At 37.3% G+C, this 24,410-nt stretch overlaps 1 protein-coding gene across 1 annotated transcript; it reads right to left on the bottom strand.

Moving 5' to 3' along the window:
* Window positions 1–10,070: 10,070 nt before the first annotated feature.
* Window positions 10,071–23,169, bottom strand: LOC5575330 (prestalk protein). The gene is made up of 2 exons (XM_001655657.2): window positions 20,441–23,169; window positions 10,071–10,821 (listed from the first exon to the last, which is right to left on the bottom strand). Exons 1-2 carry the CDS (start codon window positions 23,138–23,140, stop codon window positions 10,276–10,278), a joined length of 3,246 nt encoding a protein of 1,081 aa, XP_001655707.2. The 5' UTR covers window positions 23,141–23,169; the 3' UTR covers window positions 10,071–10,275.
* Between the last annotated feature and the right edge of the window lie 1,241 nt (window positions 23,170–24,410).

Here is a 24,410-nt window from a genome sequence, read left to right as displayed (position 1 = left end):
TTCCTTGAATCCCACAAAAGTTCTCACGTCACATAAAGAATTTAACAATTATATTCATGCCTGATCCATTATTTCAAGGTACCCTAAAAAGAATATGCGATTGACTACACTGCAGAACACGCTTTTGTCTCAAGTACAAAAACACCGCTATTTACCTAAATAAGGGTGCTGAATCCATTGCCGTTTTCAAAAATATCATACCACGTCTAGTTTTTGAGATATTGGTTGTGAAAAATGAAAATATTTAACTATTTTACCCAACTTTCATGCAACTTTGTTAGCTTGTATGGACATTTATTTGCTTAATTTGCCACAAAATACAAAATTCGATTCTACCCCATTATCCCGATTGCTAATAACCGGAAGGTCATAACCCCGAATTCCAAATCCCCGCACGACCCATCACCCTGAATGACATTACCTAGAATTTCAATACCATGGGGAAATGTCATCAATATCATCATGTCAAGATAATTGTGGATTCGGAGAAATCGCATTCGGGGTGATGGAATTCGGGGTAATGGTAAATTCAGTGCTGGGAATGGTAATAGTAGTAGGCTTGAATTTCGCGAAAATCACGTGGCTCTCTCACTTCTTCTTCTTTCTGGCGTTACGTCCCCACTGGGACAGAGCCTGCTTCTCAGCTTAGTGTTCTTATGAGCACTTCCACAGTTATTAACTGAGAGCTTACAAGGCCAATGACCATTTTTTGCATGCGTATATCGTGTGGCAGGTACGAAGATACTCTATGCCCTGGGAAGTCGAGAAAATTTCCAACCCGAAAAGATCCTCGACCGGTAGGATTCGAACCCACGACCCTCAGCATGGTCTTGCTGAATAGCTGCGCGTTTACCGCTATGGCTATCTGGGCTGTCGTGGCTCTCTCACTACAGTAGTTTAAAATCGTGAATCTCAGTAGCCTATATTGGATACATGATTTTCTCTAAATTAGTAGTGTCATTGAAGGCTCTAAATGCGGGAAATGCAGCGGGAAATAGAACATTTTTCTACAGTAATTTTGGGTTGCCCTTAGCAACGGGTGTTTTGCAATTTTCAAGGCTTTTTTCCTACAGCAGCGATGGGCGTGAGTTTCACTGGCTTAGCTGACTTTGATTGGCTTTTTTGACTTCTGTAGAGTGAATTTCAGATTTTTTCTCAACCCTGGGTACATTCGGGGAGATGGCATTCGGGGTAATAGGGTAGAATCACAAAATTCATGTGTATAACAACATTTTTCAACAAAGTTTATAGTAATCTCGATGATCAAAAGTTATTTTTTGTTGGTTCAGAAGAGTATTGTATTTTGCCATATAAGAGAAACGAAGAATTTTGCATGAAGACTGATAAAAAATCGCATGAAGCATGATAAAAAAATTGATTTTATCTAAATTTAATCGCGCAATTTCAACATAATTTAGTCTTTAATGAAAGTTTAAGCCATATTGTGCATGCTTCACAAAAAAGGATTTTTTAATCATGCTTTAACTTTTATATAAACATCATAGAAAACAGAGTTTTATACAACTTTGGCGACCTGTAGCTAAAAATTGTGACGTGCTGGAACATTTCTGATAACGACATCAGATACATCAACCCCATAAAGATCCTTGAGACAGGTAAAAATGACAATTTTGTTACGTAGTGCTATTCATCTTTGCTTTCCTGTAAAAAACATTCATTATAGTGGTAAGTTTTCTGTAAAATAACTAGTGTTCATCTGAATATTACAAAATCCAAGGGATTGCTAACACATCTGGCACCCCTATGAACATAACCCATCCAATAGTAGGTGATGATGCGCCTCCGTAACAGTATGCCGTGTTTAAGGTGAAACAGTTAGGAATCAACTTCTAAGATTACACTATAACTTCAAAGGCACAAATCTCGCGAAGAAAGCATCCCACAACAGTGTACTTTTTATTTTGGCTTTGTGCACTAGCAGAAAGCTTAAAATAAGAAGATCAGAAACATACATATTTTTTCACAAATATGTTCGAGATGGATAGGAATGACTTTGGCAGTTAGCTGTCGATTTTCTGAATATAACACCTTCTTAATATTGTACACCCACGACGCTCCCCTGACCGTTATTATCAGAAAAAAATCTCCATCAAATCTGTGCTCATCAGTAGATTTCTATAGCCAAGCTGCATGTCTGGGCAAAATGTTGAAAAAATCGTAGGGCCCGTTTTGAAGTTACGCCCTTTTGAATGTGTAAGTCCACTAATTCTAAGAAAATCTGAGATATTTAAACGAGTTTTTATTGGCCGTGATTATCAGAATAGATATAACATTAAAATTTGAATCAAAGTTAGTTTATATAGTTATTTGTAACTACTGAGAGTAGTTTTGAATGAGAGGATAGACAAAATTTGGAGTTACGTCCTTTTGGAAGTGTAACCATTGAAAACACTAATTTCCAATAGATTAATTAGGTATTGTTTTAGGCAGGCATTCCGTTAAGCATGTTCGAATGTATTCAATGCAACATTGCACTTATATATCGCCAAAGTATTTCACAATTGATTGATTGATTTTTTCAAAGGCTCAAGCGCTGTAAATTACGGAGCAATTTTCGTATCATTATTATTCATAAAATATTGTTATGGCCCAACTAGCTACCTTGGGCCTTCCCTAACCGAGTGGTTAGAGTCCGCGACTACAAAGTAAAGCCATGTTGGAGGTGATTGGGTTCAATTCCCGGTCGGTCCAGGATATTTTTGTTATGAAAATTTCCTTGACTTCCCTGGGCATAGAGTATGTTCGTACCTGCCACACGATATACGATGCAACAATGGCAACTCTGGCAAAGAAAGCTCTCAGTTAATAACTGTGGAAGTGCTCATTGAACACTAAGTAGAGAAGCAGGCTGTGTCCCAGTTGGAACGTAATGCCAATAAGAAGAAGCAGAAGCTATCGGCTATTGCGACTAATTTTACTGCAATTGCTGAGTAATGCACAATTGGCCAAACTATAGAACCAAAGACACATTAAAGACCTCCATGTCCCTTGCAGTTGCCCAAATTTTTATGGCTCATAAGGTAATCTAGAATTCCGTAAAAAGTGTACTGCGATCTGTCAAACTTAAATACCTTTTACACTACCGAGGGACCAAATGCAGTGCTAGAAGTTGTACCCAATCTGAGGCCGAGTGTGACGGACCTTATAGAATTCTAGATAGTTTTGTGATCAGTTGTAGCATACATTACTACATTTATATTTTTCAAAAATCTACAATTTTACCGTTGGGTTTCTCGGTCTTTTCGATTTCACAAACACGTAAGTGCTCTGTATAAATACAATAGTGAAAGAATTGTATAAATCAAACAGTCCATTCTCATGGTATGTCGTGAAACAAAGCCTCAGTACTTGAAATATGCTTATGAACAGTAAGAAACATTCGTTATTATTTGGTTTTATTCAATTTAAAATCATAACACTTTCAGAGCTTTATGTTATATGTCTCCTTTGAAAATCAAACTATCTTGAGAAAATTCTATACCTTAACTCCGAATTTCATTATCCCGAGTGCCATCACCCTGAACGCACTATTACACTGAATGATATTGTCCCGGATATATAATTACCTTGTATGACAATGTCCCGTGTTTTCCAAATTGACAAAGACAAACATTTAAGCTCTGTAAATGCTACAATTTTGAACTCCATTAAACAAAATAATAACGGATGTTCTAAACTTTGCATTGTTTTCTTCCATTTTGTATCGCTGCTTTCTACGTTGTTAATTTTATTTTATTCCATACACTGCTATCCATAACCGAAAACTTAACTCGTAAAGTATTCCTTGACGTATACTTCGCTTCGATGTACAACAGGTAATAATAATTGCATGTAAAATAAACTGAATCGTGAGTACATGGGTTCACCAAGCTATTCAGAATATTGTGCTACAAGAACTAATTTGGTTACATGATGAAATTAGCCCCGTAATGCCTTAAAACACTTGAGCCTATGGAAAATCAGTTGATTTTGAAATACTTTGGCGGCATATAAGTGCCATTGAAAACATTTGAACATGCTCAAAGGTAAAAGAATACCAAATTAATCTATTGGAAATAAGTGTTTTCAATGGTTACGCTTCCAAAAGGACGTATCTCCAAATTTCGTCAATCTTCTCATTCAAAGCTCTCCCATGAATTTACAAATAACTATATAATCCAACTTTGATTCAAATTTTAATATTATATCTATCCTGATAATCACGGCCAATGAAAACTCATTTGAATATCTCGGATTTCTTTAGAATAAGTGGACTTACACATTCAAAAGGGCGTAACTCCAAAACGGGCCCTACGATTTTTTTAAAATTTTGCCCAGACATGCAGCTTGGCAATAGAAATCGACTGGTGAGCACAGATTTGATGGAGATTTTTTTCTGATAATAACGGTCAGGGGAGCATCGTGGGTGTACAATATTAAGAAGGTGTTATATTCAGGTGTACACCGCGCTCCGTAATTTGCTAGACCCGCACAAACGAATCCTCGTCTAACGTAATACTGCTTCCTAGGCGAACCCTGTCGCACTCGGCTACGCCTATTACCAGGTTCACGTTTCAGGCGCGCGTTAGTACAAATCTGCTCCCTTTTCAAATATTCGGTCGACAATGTCCATAACCGCAAAGCGAACTAATTGACTGGATCTGTTGAAAAATCGTTCCTCGCCGCATAACATCTTTTATTATTTATGTATTTGAAGTTTTCAGAAATCCTCATGGGAATGCATTGAGAGTTATTTCGGTGATTCCATTATAAATTATGTTAGAGATTTTATCTGGAATTGTTCTAAAGATACCTTCGAGAGTTCCTCTAGGATTATTCTTAGTTTTATCATTTTATCAGGATATCTACTACGGATTCCTTCCGAAATTCATCAAGGGATTCTACCAGCATTTTGTTCCAGAGATTACACCAAGAATTGTTTATTTAGTGTTATCTGTTTAGATGTTAACTAAATAAATAATAATAACCAAGAATTTCTCAAGGAATTTCACCAACTAATACTCCAGGAATTCCAGTAAGAGTTCCTTTAAGTATTCCACCAGGAACTCCTTTAAGGACTCCACCCGCAGTTCATCTACGTTATCTTTCATAAGTTCTTCTTGGAATTCCTTCAGGAATGCCTCCTGGTATTCATATCATAAATCCTCTTGGGATTCCTTCCGGAATTCACCTTGGGATTCCTCCCAGAATTTCTCAAGAGATTCTTCCCGGTAATCCTCAAAGGATTATTCAAGGGACTCCTCCCGGTATTCCTCAAGAGATTCATCCCGGAATTTCTCAAGGGGTCCCTCCCGAAACATTTCCAGGGATTCTTGAGGATTATCAAGAATCCTTCCAGTGTTTTCACCAGAAATGTATTATTAGGATTTCACCAACAATTCCTTAAGGGAATAAAGCAGTATTTCCTCCATTGATTCCATTAGGAGCTACCAGAAATATATTACAGTCGACACTCCACATCTCAATATTTCTCTCTAAGTCGATGATTTTTTCGGTCTCTTCATTCTGCATACATGTTTACTCTCGATATCCTCCTTATCTCGATATCTCCCTATCTCGATGCGATTTTCATTCCCGATTTTCTCTTTGTATGTCGATATGCCCATTATCAAAAATTACTAGAATAGATTTTAGAGATTCAAAACAGTTTGCGAAAACGAAATGACATTTGTTTGTTTTTAATTTTCTTAGTACCGGGGGCAAATTGATCACTGGGGTGAATTTGATCAGGTCGGTACCAAATAGCATTTCCTTTCAAGGATGCTTAATATTTCGTTGGCATAACAAACATTCCATATATTCTAGTTTATAGATGTCTAATGATAATTTTGAACTATTTCATTTTTATTAAGGTCAGTTTTGCATAGAAATATTCACATTGTTTTTAAGGTGTCAGCAATACTATTGAAAATGTCGGTACTAAACAATCCGCTAGTGCTGAGCCTGCATACGAACTTTGAGTGCTAAAAATATTGTGTAAGCTTCAGTATGAACTGCTGAACTCATTTTTGAAATCGTACAGCATTACAAGAACAGTTGTTTGCTTATAAAAGCGTTAATTGTTCAAGAACGTGCTTATTTCAAGGGAAATTGCATACATTTAGGCGTATTATGCAGATTTACAAAGTTTAATTTTGCAATAAAATGATGAGATACACAAGTTGTAAGCATTTTGACATCATTTTCAGATTCAGGAGACTCAAATTTAGTAGATAGGGAAATTTTACTTTCTAAAATATGCTTAATTATATAGTGATCAATTTCGCCTCAATGTGTCATTTTCAATTATTGATATTAAAACTAATTTTATGAAATGTTAAAATTTATTTCATCAAAAAACGATTACATAATCTGATAGAGATCAATGAAGTACTGGTTTTACCGAAATAAATTTGACAATATTTGAATTCCAAAGAAAAACATGACAAAAAGTTGCGAAAAAGTGATCAATTTGCCCCCGGATTACGGTAACGGAGTGATTTCCAATATAGTATTCATCAGATATTTGTTTCCAATTCCTCAAGGTAAAAAAGCAGTACTTCCTCCAATGACTTCATCAGGAGTTCCTCCAGGGATTCAAAAAGGAATTCTTTCAGGGATCCCACCTTCAAGAATTCCGGTAGGGTTTCTGCTAAGGATTTCAACTACAATTACCACCTCCCATCAATCCTACAGGGATTCCCTTAAAGATTCCACCAGCGGTTTGTCCAAGGGTTTCTTTTGGAATTTGCTTAGTCAATTATCCAGGATTTCTCTCAGTTCAACTGCATAGATTCCATCAGAAAAATCCCAGGGATTTTAGCTGAATCTCTCATAAGAAAAACCCATAATTTGCTCTATCAATATTTGTTTCGGTAATTTAATCAAGATTTTCAAAGTTCATCCAGAGGATCTTCCAGAAAATTCTAGGAAAAATTCTTCAGGTAGTAGTTTTTTTTTCGGAGTTTCGGCTTTCAGTCTAATTAATTGCGTTGACTAATTTTTGATCATCGCCGACGTTTCGGTCCGGCTATTGGATCATCTTCAGGGCCTAAAATTTATTGAAAGTTGGCACAAATTTTAACACTTGCAATTGAACAAACAAAAAGGCATGACACAACTTTGATAAGTTAAAACTTTTTTGAAAAAAAAAAAAAAAATAAACTGTCGGGTTTGGAAGGATCACGCCGTCTGCTACAATATTGGGCCATCCGTTCTTGGTAGGTTTGGGAAATCCCTGGTTGGTGTTGAAAACACTATCTACCGGTGGATTATTTCCTGATTTATAGACTGAAAACCGAAACTCCGAAAAAATCTACCACCTATCCAGTCAAAACATACTACTATCCTTCAGGTATTCCGCCAAGATATTCTCCAAGGATCTCACTAGAATTTTCTCAAGGGGTTCGATCATAATTCTGTATAAAGTTTCTAACCTGTATTATTTCATTTACCAGTGTTTTAAAAAATATATTCTTCTTCTTCTTGGCATTAACGTCCTCACTGGGACAGAGCCTGCTTCTCAGCTTAGTGTTCTTATGAGTACTTCCACAGTTATTAACTGAGAGCTTTCTTTGCCGAAATTGCCATTTTCGCATTCGTTATATCGTGTGGCAGGTACGATTATACTCTATGCCCAGGGAAGTCAAGGAAATTTCCATTACGAAAAGATCTTGGACCGACCGGGAATTGAACCCAGACACCTTCAGCATGGCTTTGCTTTATAGCCTTATAACCACTCGGCTAACGAAGGCCCTAAGGAAAATAGATATCACCAGTTATTTTTCAAGTGTGGAGTTACTTAAATGATTTCTTGAATTTCACCAGAGTTCCACCAGAAAAACCTTCAAGGGTTACCAGGATTTCCTCCTTTAAGTTCATTCAGAGTTATCAGAAAATATTTCAAAGAATTAACCAAAACTTTATCTAAGAAGTCCACAAAAAAATCCACTGAAACCACCAATATTTCGACGAGAGCATATACCAGGAATTTCGCAAAGGATTCTGTCAAAAAAATTTCCCCAATCCAGTCAAGGTACTCTATCAGAAAGGCTTATATACAAGATGTTCTTTTAGGGCTTCTACTGATATTTTCTAAAAGGAGTAACACCTGGAAAAAATTCTGGAAAAATTCATGGTGCAATTGCTTGAGAAATCATTGGAGGAATTACCACATAAATCACTGAAAAAAAACCCCTAAATATATCCCAGGAAGAGCTTTTAAAGCAATCCCTCAATGAGTTTCTTAAAGAATCTCTTGGGTAATGCTTGGTGGAATCCTTGGAGAAATTCCTGCAAGAAATATTGGAAGAAATTCCTGGAGGAATTGATAGATACATTTCTTTATTAGAAATTTAGGAAGAATCTTGAAGTTCTTTCTGATGGTATACCAGGAAAAATACGACATAGAGTCCCTGCAGGGGTACCTGGGGAAATCTTTGGAGTATACACTGGAGGAATTTCTGGTAGAATTTCTTGAAGATTCCCTAGAAAAAAATCCCTGGTGGATTTCCTGGAGGAATCTTTCAAAAAATGCTATCAGAACTTCTTAAGGAATTCCAGGTGGAATCAGGGGAAGGAGTTTTGTTATTCTTTTGAAGAATTTCTTGTGGAATCCCTGAAGAAATTCCTGGTTCCGAGGAGTTCTTGATGGAATACTTGGAGCAATTTGTGGTGATATATCTAGGCAAATTCTTGAGGAATCCCTGGAGAAATTCTGTGTTGAATGCTTGTAAGAATTCCATGAGTAAATCTTTACAGGTATCTCTGTAGGAGTTTGTAGAGAAAATCGTGCATTGGTCGCTGAAGCACAGACAAACAGACGTCACATTCAGTAGTCTCCTTTTTAACGATCAATTCAAATATACGGTAAGTGGTCAATCGAACACCCGCAGCGCTCGCATAGTTTTTGTTTGTGTTGTACGTTTATACACACCGCCATCTATTGGTTCGTCGGCAAACACGTTAATTTTAGCATTTAGCGTACATGTCCTCTCAATTATGATTTTGTTCGCGATTTGCTCTAAGTGTTACGTCTGTTTGCTGTAGTTGAAGGATTTTCTGGAGGAATCTGTGGATTGATTTCTAGGGGAATTACTAAAGGAATCACCAAAGGATTTTCCGTACAACCCAGGGGAAATTCATGGTGGGAATTCATGAAAAACTTCCTTATGACATTCCTGTACTACTTTCTTGGAATTCATTGAGCAAACTTTTTAGGAATTGTTGTAGTAATCTTTGGAGAAATTCTTAAATGCAGCCCAGAAGAAATATTGAAGAAATCACTCTAGGAGTTTCTTGGATTGATCTTTGAATGAATCAGTGTATAAAATCCTGAATCAATTGTAGAGGAAGAAATCTCTGAAAGAATGCCTGGATGAATTCCTAAAAATATGCCTGGAGGATTTGTCTTGGATAAATTTCTGAATGAATTTGTGGATAAATTTATAGAGTTCTTTTTTTTTTCTTCTTGGCATAACGTCCTCACAAGGACAAAGTCTGTTTCTCAGCTCAGTGTTCAATAAGCACTTCCACAGTTATTAACTGACAGCTTTCGTTGCTAGAGCAGACATTTTCGTATTCGTATATCTTGTGGCAAGAAAACAGACCAGGTATGAAGCCAAAAGTAATTTTCAATCATATTGTAAATACTGTTGCTTTTTATATGCCAATATGCCAAACGAACCGTCTCGCCACAGAATACGAAAAAATAACAATCACTAGAATTGCCGAGATCATTCAAAACATGTTGCAATGAAATTTTACAGTTAGTCAAACGGTTGCATCAACATAAATTGGTTCGATTAACTTAGAGGCGGAATTATTTTTGGTTAAATCGTCTGAACGTCTGTGGGCTGCATTAGAAATAAACGAATAGGTCAATGATTTTTATTACAACTTTTCTTTTTCAGCTTCAATAGTGATGAGTTTTCAATGCATAGAATTATTTTCATGTAGGGTAAAAATAGATTCGATTTTGCTTTTCGTTCGAAAACCATCGTTTTCAACCAATACTTATTACCCTTGTATTTGAAATATTGGTCATCAGGCGTATATAATAAAATTATAGCATCGTTTATTTTGTTTATTTTAGCATAAATGCCTTGCTTGCACCATTACATTTTCTATTCTGCGAAACACTTTACAATTGATAAGGGAGAGGTGTTTGTGACAACGTGACAAGCTAAGTAATATGAGAGTAGAATTTGAAGGTTTCCTAAATCTTCCTAACGTACTAAATGGATGATCCCTAATTATGTACAAAACAGACTATCCTCAAACCACCGGTGGGAGGTACATGCGTTTTGGATCCGTTGGGGTTTCGATTTGAAGAAAGCTTGGTGCAATTTGCTCTCGTATCCAAGATTCGTATGCAACGATTGACACGAAGGAACGAGGGACATTCGCATCATTGCACTTCTCGTTCCCAGCTGCTACCAATCCGAATTGTGCCCAGCTTGAGCTGTTGCCGATGAAGCAAATGACAGGTGAACCTTGAAAAGCATCAGCACATTGCCCTTGCGATGATTGTTTCCGTTGACCTTCTGAACAGATAAAGCCTTCTTCACAGTTAGCACTGGTTGTTAGTGCTGATACGGGAAGTTTATCAGGCGTTGCGTAAGGAATGGTACCATCCGCTATGCTAAGACTGTTCCAGCCGATCAAGAAGCAAAGATCCTCAGGGGCCAAGGGTGATTGATCCGGGAAACAAATACTTGATGCTCGAGTGGCGTTTTTTGCCAATTGTAAAACGGCCAGGTTGGCGGTCCGATCTGTGCTGCTATAGTCTGGATGCAGAGTGATTTTGGTAACTTTGAATTCCTGTGAAGAGATAGAAAGAGATAAATACAAAAAGTTAGGATCAGATGATCATATTACATATGTAGTTTAAAATCGTAATATTATTGATATGTGGGCGTAGTTGAAACTGAAGAACTAATTATTCAAATAGTTCGATATAACGCTAAGAACGTCCGAGGCTGATGGAACTAGTTAGAAACGGCTAAAACAATGTTTTAAAAAAGTATACATCAAAGTCTGCCAATGTTAAAACGGCTTATCTTAACATTGAATCCGAACGCCCCAACAGATTTATTTTTTATAAGTTTCAACATAACGTTAAAAAGCGATGAAAAATACATGGAGAAGGATCTTCTTCTTCTTGACATTACGTCCGCACTGGGACAAAGCCTGCTTCTCAGCTTAGTGTTCTTAAGAGCACTTCAACAGTTAACTGAGAGCTTTCTTTACCAAAGTTGTCATTTTCGCATTCGTATATCGTGTGGCAAGTACGATGATACTCCATGCCCAGGGAAGTCAAGGAAATTTCCATTACGAAAAGATCCTGAACCGACCGGGAATCGAACCCAGACACCTTCAACATGGCTTTGCTTTGTAGCCGCGGACTTGGCTAAGGAAGGCCCCTCGATTAAACACATTTATCGGCTACAACTTTGTTGAAGACCGGTTGCGCATACCATGTGTCAGTAATAAGTTATTAATTTTTATCCAAACATCAAATGTGCTCATTTATCTTATTAATAGGCAGCATTGCTGCATCTGATAACTGTAGAACTGCAATAAGTAACTGTATAAATCTTCATACGAACTGTCCCAACCGCATCCCTCATACAACAAATATAGTTACGAACGAGCCATAACAAATGGAACATGGATATAGCTAGGGGAAGGGGTTATCGCGCACCCATCTTAATAATGGATATTATTTTATATCAATTGGTATAATTGAAACATTTATCTGATTTTTCAATTTCTTGACGATTTTATTCGGCAACAATTTCAATCAAACAATTCCATCGTGACTCTCGGAAGTTTAAGCAAAAGCAATAAAACAGTACTTCTCAGTGCTACAAAAACGGTACTTTTCATTGCTACAAAGACAGTACTTTTCGGTGCTACTTTTTTCTACCAATTTGTATTGTATTGTAATGGTATTTGAAAAAAATGTTTAAAATAATTAAAAATACTTCATTTTGGTATTCGATAGCTATTGAGGACTGCTGGAGGTATTGAACTATTATTGAAAAATTTCACTTTTATATGAAAATTCATCAAGTATTATTTAGGTATTACAATGCCTGATCCAATTATCAGCTTGGTATTTGTAGAATATGCAGAAGGTATTATTTGAGGTATTTTACCTCTTATGCAGGGCTCATTCATACCTCATTCAGGTTGTAAGTATTGGAAATTATCTGGTATGGAATACTTCAATTTGGTATTCAGTAGTTATTTTCTTCTGCTCGGGATGCCCTATCTACAAAAAAGGCGACAAACTGCCCATGCTGTTTGAATGCGCGCACAAATCTATTTTAGGACTCTCTAGTTCAATTGAAATTCAAATTACCTACTCAGGATTTCGAAAGCATTCTTAATCAAGAGAACGTTTTCGAAACACCTGGAAGACAGATTTGGATGAAGTGAGAACTATCATTATTAAAAAATCAAAAATATGAAAGCCCCTAGTGACGATAGAATCTTAAATATCTTCATCAAGATACTTCCAGAAAGTAGCTTATGATTTTTGGTTAATATATCAAACTAATGTTTTCAGGTGGCATATTTTCCTGCCAAATTGAATAATGCTAAGGTTGTACCAATTTAAAACCGAACAAAAATCCTCCAGAAGCTACTAGCTATCGTCCAATCAGCTTTCTACCATCCATCAGTAAACTTTTTGAAAAAGCCATTTTTAACATAATGATGGTCATAATCAACGACATGGACATTCGACCACTCATCTACTTTTGCGTGTAACGAATTTGATTCGTTCCAACATTCGGCTATTCTTCCGGTCTTGCTCTTCTAGACAGAGAAAAACATTAGACCATGTTTTTCATGAAGGTTTGATTGTGCATTAAAAACCTTTGATTTTCCAACATACATTGCACACTGGTCCAGAAAGCTAATTTAGGCTGACATGAGGTTTTCGTCAAGATTTATTGATTTTAAAGCCATAGTTTCTTCTGAGAATATGTTCAGAATTTTCAGTACTACAAAATGGAGTGCGTCGAGAAAGTCCGAGAAGTCGTCAGTTTTTTTCCCTCTCGGGTGACGCGTTCTTTTCTGCCGGGCAGTGCGTCGAGAAAGTCGGAACAGTGCATCGAGAACGCCCGAGAAGTCGTCAGTTTTTTCCCTCTCGGGTGACGCGTTCTTTTCTGCCGGGCAGTGCGTCGAGAAAGTCCGAGAAGTCGTCAGTTTTTTTCCCTCTCGGGTGACGCGTTCTTTTCTGCCGGGCAGTGCGTCGAGAAAGTCCGAACAGTGCATCGAGAACGCCCGAGAAGTCGTCAGTTTTTTCCCTCTCGGGTGACGCGTTCTTTTCTGCCGGGCAGTGCGTCGAGAAAGTCCGAGAAGTCGTCAGTTTTTTTTTCCTCTCAGGTGACGCGTTTTTTTCTGAGTGCTTTTATATGGCCGAGCACACGAGTGAAGCTGAAAGTGGATTGTGGCTGCTCTATCAAGGATGAAGGATCAATCGGTGAGCTCGTTTCATGCTTTTTTTTTCAAGTCTATAAAATATGTATGACCGCACATTTAGGGTCTGTCTCATTTGCGTTGTTGAAACGAGTCCGAACTTAAATTTGACAGTTCGGGAATTATTTCCCCTCTGATTTCGATCTGTCAAAAATAAGTCTGCTTCAGAAGAGACTTATTTTTGACAGATCGAGAATTATTTCTCTAGTTCGTGTTTCTTGTTATGGATACCGTCCACGTTTTTCGTCCCGCTTCGATTACCGATGTGGCCTTCGTCTGACCTCCCAGCTGCACCAAGGAACTATTGTAAGTTAGAAAATGCAATTCGCTGGATTTATCTCGGTATCCATGCAAGATACCCTACTTCGGAAGCAGGGCGCATTAGAGCAAATCCGGATGCGAATCGAATGCTCCACTTCCGAAGTTAGGTATCTAGCATAGATTCCGAGGGAAATCCAACTTCGGAGAAAAACCGTTTCTAACTTTTGTCGCGTCCAAAATATAAAGCTTCCGTGTGTGTTGTGTAGGTTGTTCAATCCGGATGATCAATCAGAAAATTTCTGTGTTGGCCAAAAGGAATAGTTGCAGGGCTGTTAGCAATCACTATTGACCCTGTAACTAAAAAGTCACTATTTGCAACTAAAATTGAAAGGCCTAAAAGGTAGGGATTTTTGCCTCTTTCTGGAAAGTTTCAGGTGAATAGTTCTCAAACATTTTTGTCGAGAAGTCCGAATGTTTTGTCGGGGCTCTTTGAGAAATTTTTGATGCCAATCCGGATAAGTTTTTGAAAACAATTATAACATCCATTTTCGTTTTTAGGCATTCTTTTGAGTGAAAACTCATAGTTTTGAAATCACTTATTAATCTCTATCTTGATCATTTAAGTCCAGGTCTTTGCATACTCCAAACAAACAAAATCTAGTTTATTTCAACGAAAATTCTACGTCGAATATTGCAGAAACAAAAAAATAGTTTGATTTCACAATGTCACTTGGTTGAAACAAACTAAAAAACTGTTTTGTGTAGTTTTGCGATAATCAAATTAAATTCAACATTTTTTTTGTTAGCAACAACCAATAATTTGGTTATTTAATTTGACAGTTCTCTATTTTTTCATATTATTTTTGTTTCATTGGAGAGGTATCAAATGTTTATCATTGTTCAAATATTGTATAATCACAGTGCATTTTTTGTCCAATAGAACTGGATCGTTCAAAATGTGCTGCGATCTTTGTCATCAGCATCATGAGCTTGAAGCGCCATATTTTGGGTAGTATTTAGCAAGCGGAAATCATCAGAACCTGTGTGGGAGACAATTTTTGTTTGTTTTTGTATCGATTTATAACAGTTGTATTATAATTTCCTAATTATAATTATAACTTCAAAACAAGAAAAAGCTGAATGCAGTGATTAACCACACAGCATCTCAGTTTTCATGGTTTTCATTTTTCGAACTAAATCTTTGTTTAGTTTGATATTCAAAATTGTTTGAATCTACCTAAAGCTTTGGTTTGAATCTCAGATATCCAAACAAAAATAAACAACCTAATAAATGATACCAATAAACCATAACTTAATTGACATAAACTGACAAATTGGTTTAAAACTATCAGAATTATTGTTAGATTTTACTAAAACCAAAGATAGAAACAACAATGTTATTAGTTTATTTCAAATGCATTCATGAGTTTGAAACAATTAAATAAAAAAAAAGATATTTCAAACTTTGCTTTTGTCAAGAGTTGGAGTGCTTCGTAGTCTTCGATAAAGTTCTTCATCATAATATTACATATCGTGGTTTTGCCATAGTAAATCCCATGCAAACTTTTAACGGCTTGCGCTAAATTATAGTTTCACCGATCGAGATGAAATTTTACACAGTTGTTATAGGACCCAAACGGGACCTGAAAAGTGGGCTGGATTGAGAATCAGAATTTCATCCCACACTAATAATTAATTCAAAAAAAAATCGTAAGGCTTTTAGGGGGAGAAAGTGTATCAAAATTCAAAATATTTCTTTCGAGGGAGGGAGGACATGAAATCTTACGTAAGACTCCCTAGAAAATTTAAAAAAGCATTAATTTTGTTGCTCAAATTGAAAAATCCTTTGTGAAAAACTTTTCACTGTATCCAGCAAGTGTCGTGCAGTGATAGATTTTCAAGACGTAAAACGTTGACGTTTATTTTCCTCTTTAGGGTATTAAAAATATTCGCCCTAAGAAATGTTGCGCTCACGCTGGCTATGCAATAGTACAAACGTAGAAAACTTTATTTCACGGTCTCTTCTTTGGTTTCACACTAATGACATTATGGTAAACCACAAAAGATCAAAGAAAACTGGTCGCAGTGGTTCATCCCGAACAGAAACATGGTAAACCATTACGGATAAACTCTCCTTCAAACGAATTTTTTGATGATGTTGTGAATCCGGTATAAAGAAGAACAAATACGTTTTTTAAATGTTTAATTCTCATTGTCTGAGCGTCGCACTAATATGTGATTAGTGCACTGTGTTCATAAAAAATCGTTAGAATTCAGCGCCACGCTTGAATCATTTGAATTCGAAGCGCGGCGAGTGTGAGTTGTGCGCTGTCCGGTTTGGTGTCGGTGCGACAAAATTTGGTTTTGAAATTTCCTAAATCGACAACGATTGCGAATTGGACCAGACAAAAATTAAATTTGACAGTCCATTGATTAATTGGAGGGTAAATAATTTCTGAACTGTCAAATTTGGGTTCGGACTCGTTTTAACAACGCAAATGAGACAGACCCTTAATCGTTACATAAATATGATTTTTCAACAAACTATGAATGGTTCGTCACTGTAAGTGTCGGCATAAACTCTTATTCATAACTTTATTGTTTCATATTTTTTGTATTAAATCACTTACCTTTATTTTTATACATAAAAAAATGCTTTGAATGGTTTGGTCTGTGCTAGAAGTGTAGACTTGCAAAACGTTCATTTTATTCAAAAAACTTTGAATGGTTCGCCACTGTAAGTGTCGGCATAAGAATATTATGTGATGGTCTAGCCAATTGATATTTTTTTTTTCAATTTGAGTAAAATATCCTGTAGGAATGTTGCTTTTAGCTATTTGTTCGACAAACTTTGAATGATTCGTCACTTCAAGTAACGGCATTATTTTCTCATACTTGAACATTTTTCATGTCAATCGAAAATTTTATATTTCTAAGTATGTTTATATCTCACAAATAATCGTTTATCATGGTCTAATCGCTTATCAAAGTGAATCCTGTGACCCAACGATCCTCCCCATTAACAAACATCCCTCCCAGTAACCTTTGCGGAGATGCAGAGGCAAACACGGTCTCCAAATAGCAAAGGTTACACACTAACATTCCTTTCCCCAATCCCACCTGACTGCAAGGACGTGGCCGGCGCCGTTATTGACCCTGTATAAATAGAGGCACTGAATTATGCACACTGAAGAAGATTATGGCCAATCCCAGCCGAACTTCTAGTTGATTCATTGTGCATTTTCACTGACTTCGGTCAATCACGGAATAGCAACCATTGATATGTGTAGTCAGTCTAAGCTAAGCTAAGCTAAGCTAAGAATTTTCAGTACTACAAAATGTATGGATCAAAATTTTTTTTTATGGTGATCACTAGAGTGACGTATACGCAAACTTTTTTTATTTAAACGAATCGTAAGTTGGTATGTTCAGCAAAGTTCTAGCAAATGCCCATATAAATAACTTTGCCGAACAAACTTTTTCTCGGTTTTGCTTAAGAGCCGAGATAATTATTTTTTTTTTGTCTTTATTAACGAGATTTTTAGCCCTGAGCTAGTTCATCTCGGGGGTCGTGATAATTAAGTATATTTAATAAAAAATCGTTTTTTTGCTCCTAAGTGTTTTAGTTATCAGTTTTATTGGCCTACTATGTTCTAGAAAGTTTATATACTTTTCATTTGCTACAACTTTGCTGAACATACCAAAGTTGTATTTCTTAATCTTCATGTTATTTAAATTTTTCATCTTAAAATTAGCTATTTCACCAAATGATTTTTCAGTCTTTTAAGTACCTGTGAGGAAAATTTGGAGAAGATGATATTTTTCTATCCCGTTTAAAATCGATTTTACTAATGTACGATATGAGATAAATCCATATTTGTTGAATATTCATACATGTTCAACTCACAAAAGTCATGGCTACCTAAGCACATCAAACCAAAGGTAACACGTGTATTTATGTAGAAAGATAAAGTACATTGTTTTTCAGTTGTTTTCGACTAAGAAGCCTTCAATTCTTCAAGAAATTCATCATCTTTTCCTCAACCAGTATTTAATCTATTCCTTAGCAAGATCACCGGGTTGGAAGTCACCATAAACCATATAAAATACATCTAAAAATTTACAATCCGATTGAATTCTGTGGCATGATTTTCCCATAATCTTCTGATGGATTCCCCGTTTCATGTTTTTCTTTGGAAATGCGGTATGTCGGACAACACCACTTCCGTGCAATAGTTGTAGGCGTATCAGTAAGTGTAACAGCATTCTAAAGGATCGCCACGAAAAGCTCTCAAAGGAAGGTTGGGGCTGAGGCAGAACGAACCTCTTCCAGCTGGTAGGAACTCAAATGGTCGTAACACGGCACGCCGCTTTTTACGGGAAGTAGATATTGTGTATTTCTTTCACCACTGGACTGCAAAGTGCGGCCTCATAAGTTTGAATAAAAGTGCGGGATTGCATTGAATCCTGTTGGTGTCTTCAGAACACTTTTCTTCGATTTACTAAGCATAATTATGTAAGTCCCCCGAAGACACCTACCGGATTTGATATACAGTGACCCCACGCAGTTGAATCACCCACAATTTATGAATCAGCAGACTCCAAAAGACAAAATTATTATCAAACTTGTCACAAAACATCACAGAGTTATTTTTACTGATAAGAAACTGAGTGTAAAAGTAATTCTGTGATGTTTTGTGACAAGTTTGACAATTATTTTGTCTGTTGAAATCAGCTGATTCATAAATCGTGGGTGATTCAACTGCGTGGGGTCACTGTAATTGCGCACTTTTGTTAGCGTTTTCGCACTTGTTAAAACTTATGCGATACAGCAGCAAAAATAACGAGACTTGAAAAACACCTCCTTTTTCGGATCTCAATCATTTTAAAAGTAGTCAACTTTAATCGGGAGATTAATGATGAGGCATTCGAACAGTTTTTATCAGAAACGCCAGTTCTACGACTGGTACGTACTTTCTTCAAAGGTGCAAAAACTACTTTCGCATGGAGTGATGTTATCCGGCATGCTGCCGAAGAAGCATAAGGAATGCGGAATAAATCCATCAGAAGATTTTGGGAAAATCATGCCACAGAATTCAATCGGACTGTAAATTTTGTATATGTATTTTATACGACGGCTTATGTTGACTTCCAACCCGATGATCTTGCTTAGGAATAGTTTAAATACTGGTAGAGGAAAAGACGATGAATTTATTGCAGAAGCTGTACTTTATCTTTCTGCATAAATACACATGTTACCTTTGGTTTGATGTGCTTAGGTAGCCATGGCATGTATGAATATTCAATAAATATGGATTTATCTCATATCGTCGATTAGTAAAATCGATTTTAAACGAAATAGAACAATATCATCTTCTCCAAATTTTGCTCACAGGTACTTGAAAGACTGCAAAATCATTTGGTGGAAAGATATATTTTTTGAGGTGCTCATAGTTGAGATACAAGGCATACAAAATAGCTAATTTTAAGATGAAAAATTCAAATAACATGAAGAACGAGAAATACAACTTTGGTATGTTCAGCAAAGTTGTAGCATATGGGGATTTTTTTTTATTTCCGTACGGGTTTGAGCCGAAAGGTCTAAGATTTTCATGAAACTTTTTCCACAGGCAGGGCTCATCAATATATGAATAAAAAAAAATTGAGAAAAATTCATGGTCGACAATTTTCCAGGAAAACTCAGTTGGAAATTTTTTGTTTTCCCCTGACACTACTTACTTTGAAAAATCATAACTCAAGAACGAAGCATCATAGAAACAAAGTTTTTTTTAATGAAAATGAAAGCAAATTTTCTCAGGAATAAAAAAAAATAACTGGAAAAAGTTTTCCACAAAATTTTTCACCGTTGAGAAAATTCGTAAAGAAAAGCAGGAAAAACTATGCTCCAACTCGTGGAAAATTTTCAAACAAATATTTTTGAGAAGGTAATTTCATAAGCTTTAATCGCTGAAATTTTTGAAATGGTATGCCATCACCAAATTTAACAGACATATAAAATATCCGTATCCACTTATTAAGGTGAAACAGTTTGGAATCAAGTTTTTAGATTGCACTGAAACTTCAAACGCACGAATCTCGCGATGAAAGCATCCAACAACTATGTACTCTTTATTTTGACTTTGTGCACTATTGCAAGTATTTCTCCAGTTTTGTGCCCTTGAAAACGTGAGTAGGGGCACAAGCCGGCCATTTTGCCAGCCATCTTCAGATTCCGAGATGTTTCACCTTAACAATAACTAAATACATTGTCTTAAGAATAAGCTTTTGATATTCAAACATTTTTTCCGGACCCATGTTGTATGCTGTACTAATATGGACCAGCTGTTGTAATAACAGAAAGAAAGCTCTGCAGAGGATTCAAAATAAACTTTGAAATTTGTTCCAAGGTTCGCTTCCTGGTATAGGTAGTACCAATGAGTTACAAAGAAAATCCAATGTTGAAACATTGGAACGAATAAAATTAATTTTAACTTTAGAGAAAAATCGTTGCAATCTTCTATTGCCACGATAAATGAGTTATATATGTAGGTCAGGTTAGGTCAAGTGAATTTAAAGCGTTTTTTTATCTCTCATAAGTGGGAGGAATAAAAAAAATCTCAAATGGCGAGGAACGTGCATCTGAAATCGAATGTTAGGTTTTACCTAATGATGTAATCACCAAACTTACCCTTCTTGGAGAGAGCGTTGCCAAAGGTTTCAGATTGAAGTCGTCGATTCGAACGAACATGTTTTCCGGCATCATATCTTTGACACAATCCGCAGTAGTAAGCACCAGATCCGATTTAAGCAGAGTTCCAGTGCATGTAAATTGCCGCCGAGTCATGCCGAGAATTTCTTGTCGCTTCCAAATGTTGACCAACCATTTAACATCTGACTTCTTCAGAACATTATCTTTGGATTGTGGATCTAATGTACATCTTGCGTCAGTAGGTGTTGTTGGAGGTGGTGGGATTTCGAAGCCCAATGTAGGATTTTGGAATTTGATTGGAATCGTACAGCAAACTTTATTATTAGAGCATCCATCGTTAGCGAATCTCAAATCGAGGAAAGATTTTTCTGGGTTTTCCTGAGAACATTGATTTGCGGGAACGCATTGACCTGAACATGTTTGTTGCTTTACATTCCGACAACAGACCAAATTTTTCGCACAGGAATCTGACATGAAGCGAAGATTTATGCCAACATCGTCGCAGTTTTCTTGGAGAACGCACTGCCCAGGGCATGGGGAACGCTGAGTTTTGCAGCAAACTTTATTTGCGGGACATATTCCATTGTCCACCCGAAGATCGACATCACTTGAAGCACACTGCCAACCAGGAACGCACGATCCATCACAAACATTAGGGGGCTGGATTGCAGGTATGTTAGCTTGGGATAAAGCCCTGCAACAAACCTGATGGGCTGAGCATTGTTCGGAAGTGGATACCAGTCCTGTAGAACAAGTTCCCACAGGAACGCAATTGCCATCGCATGGTTCAGATACTTGAAGATTTTTCAATTTCCTGCAGCACACTTGGTTCATTGGACACGACTTAGGCCTTATATTGAACCTTTGAATATTAAAAGTATCATCACATTGATCCTTCCCGACACATTTCCCATCACAAGTTTGATCATCCGGACAGCATTCTGTTCCGCTTGGACATACTTCGCTGTTGAGTCTCAGATCGACTGCGCCGAGCTTGGATGAGTCCTTTGGACATTTTCCTAGAGGGACACACTGTCCTTTGCATGATGGCTGTGGATTACGGGGATTTTTGCAACAAATTTGATTCTTTGGGCATTCGCTTGCATCAGAAAGCCGTAAGTTTATAGATGGGTAATCAAGGCACTGATCATTCGTTACACATGTTCCATCACAGCTAGTAGGGAGCCTCGGTACTTTGCAGCAAACTTGGTTATTTGGACACGAGGTTTTGAGGCTTAGACTAAGGTCGGAGCATTGGTTTCGTGGCAAACAAGTATCTTTACAAACACTATCAGAAGTAAGATTTTTTAGGTCATTTGAACTCAGGGGACAACATATCATATTACGTGGACAGCTCCCATCGGCAAATCTTAGATTAATCCCAGTGGTATCGCTAAGACCAGGGCATACTGTTGATGATACACAAGTTCCATTGCAGTCTTGGACGTTCGGAGTTGGCGTTACCTGTTTTATCTTTTGGCAGCATATCTTATTAAATGGACAACTCGTGGAAAATCTTAAATCTAGTTGCATTGAATCGCTGCATTCTGCCTGAGATACGCATGTTCCATCACACTTTCCCACACTTGGACTCTTGCAGCATATTGTTTTAACTGGACAATTATTTTCTGATAACCGTAAATTAATGCTACTTTTCCACGTATTAAGCTCAGGGCATTGATGTACAGCGACACATGTTCCATCACAAGCTGGTGTCAATGGCTCCATTTGTTTCAACTTTTTGCAGCAGATTTGATCGAATGGGCAATCATAACTCATCAATCGTAAATTAATGCTGGTATAATTCTCTGAATCGTCAGCGCATTGATCCATCGTGGTACAAGTTCCATCACAGTTTTGCGTTTGAGCTGTAATGCAACATACTTCGTTAAATGAGCAACCATTAGATAGCCTCAAATTGATGGATTCAACGGCACTTGCGGGACACTGCGCTGCTTGAAGGCATTTCCCTTCACATTTGACCATCTCGTCGTGATTTGAGGGCGTTGATTTTTCACAACATACGAGTTGACTGGGACATCTATCATCGTCGGTTTTGAAATTCATTCCTGCTTTTGCACATTTTGCTCTAGGCATACACAGTCCTCCACAGCTTTTAGTTGTTTTCACATTTTTGCAACACATTTGGTTTGCAGGACAACCACTATTCCCAAATCTTAAGTTGATCAAAGTTGGATCGGCGTCGTGATCAGAACATTCATTTTGTGAAACACACTTTCCCTGGCAATCTTCATGCTGATCGACCTCTACTCTAGAATGATTTTTACAGCACACTTCACCAAATCCACATGCGTCGCTCCTCAATCTTAAATTGATCACCTCTGTTCCGCTTCTACAATCAGATTCCTTAACACATTCTCCATCGCACCGATCATCGGATAATAAGTCATAATTTCCAGCACTTCCATCGTCAACACCACAGCAAACCATATCATCAGGGCATTCATTTTCTTGTACTCGTAAATCCAGTAGTTGCTCGCCGTCAGTTTTGACATTATTGGACCCTTTTGCACACAAATAGGACGGTACACAAACTCCTCTCGTACATTTCAGGTTATCTTGAGCATCGCACTCCCACGTTATCACCAACAATACAACAGTTATAACTTGCGGAAACGACAAGCGGCTCACATCAAAATTTCTTCCTGCTCGCGACATCGCGTCTCCGAAACTGACGACCAGCGCGAAGCTCGTTCTAGGAGATTATATCACAGTATAGTACGATCGTCTTGAATTTAAAATACCTGTTTCTTGTTGAAGCGCGTTGCCCAATGCCGTAATCGACCTGCTTAAAATTAGCGCGGGGGGTTTTCCAAAAGAAAAAAGCAGATTTGGGATTTGAACCAACCTGCGGAATTTTGGGTTTGTTTGTTTAGTGTAACATGGAAAAGTGTCGAATTGTAGAACTAGTTGAAGCCATCCATCAATTGACTCTCGCATTAATCAACAAGAGGAGAGAGGGTTGAATAATGTAAGGATCCATGCTAAACATTTGCGCGTGTAGTTGAGATTTTTTCACGAACCGCATTCAATGGACATACCACAATTCATATCTTGTTGTCAATGAATAAGCAACATAATTATGAATCACAAAGAACTGCAATTATCGTTTGTAAATATTTGTAACTTGTGCTCTTTGCTTGTAAAGCTATCACATAAATCGACATAAAAATTATAAACGTGCACAGTTTGGCAAATAACTGACACATTTAACGTGAATCTGCCTCGAATCCAGTTTCAATATCATACTAAAACTTCAACGACTCCGATCTCACGAAAAATGCAACATGCAGCAGTGAAATTTTCATTTGAACTTTGTGCACTACTAGAAAGCTTTTGATAGTGTCATCTTGTGGAGACTTCGGGATAATACATAATTGGCCGGTGCCCAGATAGAGCGGTCTAGACGATATTTTGGCCTTGTAAAGTGCTACATCAAATTTTATCTATCTTATGCTAATTTGATAGAGATGTCTCATCTATACCTGATGAAACATCTGTATCAAATAAGCCTAGGAGAGATAAGAATCAATGAAATTCTTGAATAATTAGGCTTAAATATTACAGCAATAAAATGCAAATTTTTGATTCTTCTGAATGCCTACAGTACATTTTCCTGACATCATTGAAAAACAATTGGTCTGGTCTGACTTAACACTGTTCAATTGAGCGATTCTCAATCTTGTTAAAACGCGTTGGTCTGCCGCATTGCCACTGTCTAACCACCTCTTCGTATCCGGTTTAATTTCCCTCAACTCTCTTGTCTGGAACCATTGGGTATCCCATCGGCGCCGTATAACTGTTTTCGTCGCTCTCAGTGCGTCTTCGTCTGGGATAGTTATGTCTATATCCGGCTGCTACCGAGCTTCGTCGGCCAAGCGGTCGGCCTCATTATTTCCGGTCATGCCAGCATGTCCCGGGATCACAC

Source organism: Aedes aegypti, chromosome 3, assembly GCF_002204515.2.
Source record: "Aedes aegypti strain LVP_AGWG chromosome 3, AaegL5.0 Primary Assembly, whole genome shotgun sequence".
NCBI lineage: Eukaryota > Metazoa > Arthropoda > Insecta > Diptera > Culicidae > Aedes > Aedes aegypti.
Note: the sequence above shows the minus strand (reverse complement) of the source record. Positions and strands in the feature narration are given on the sequence as shown.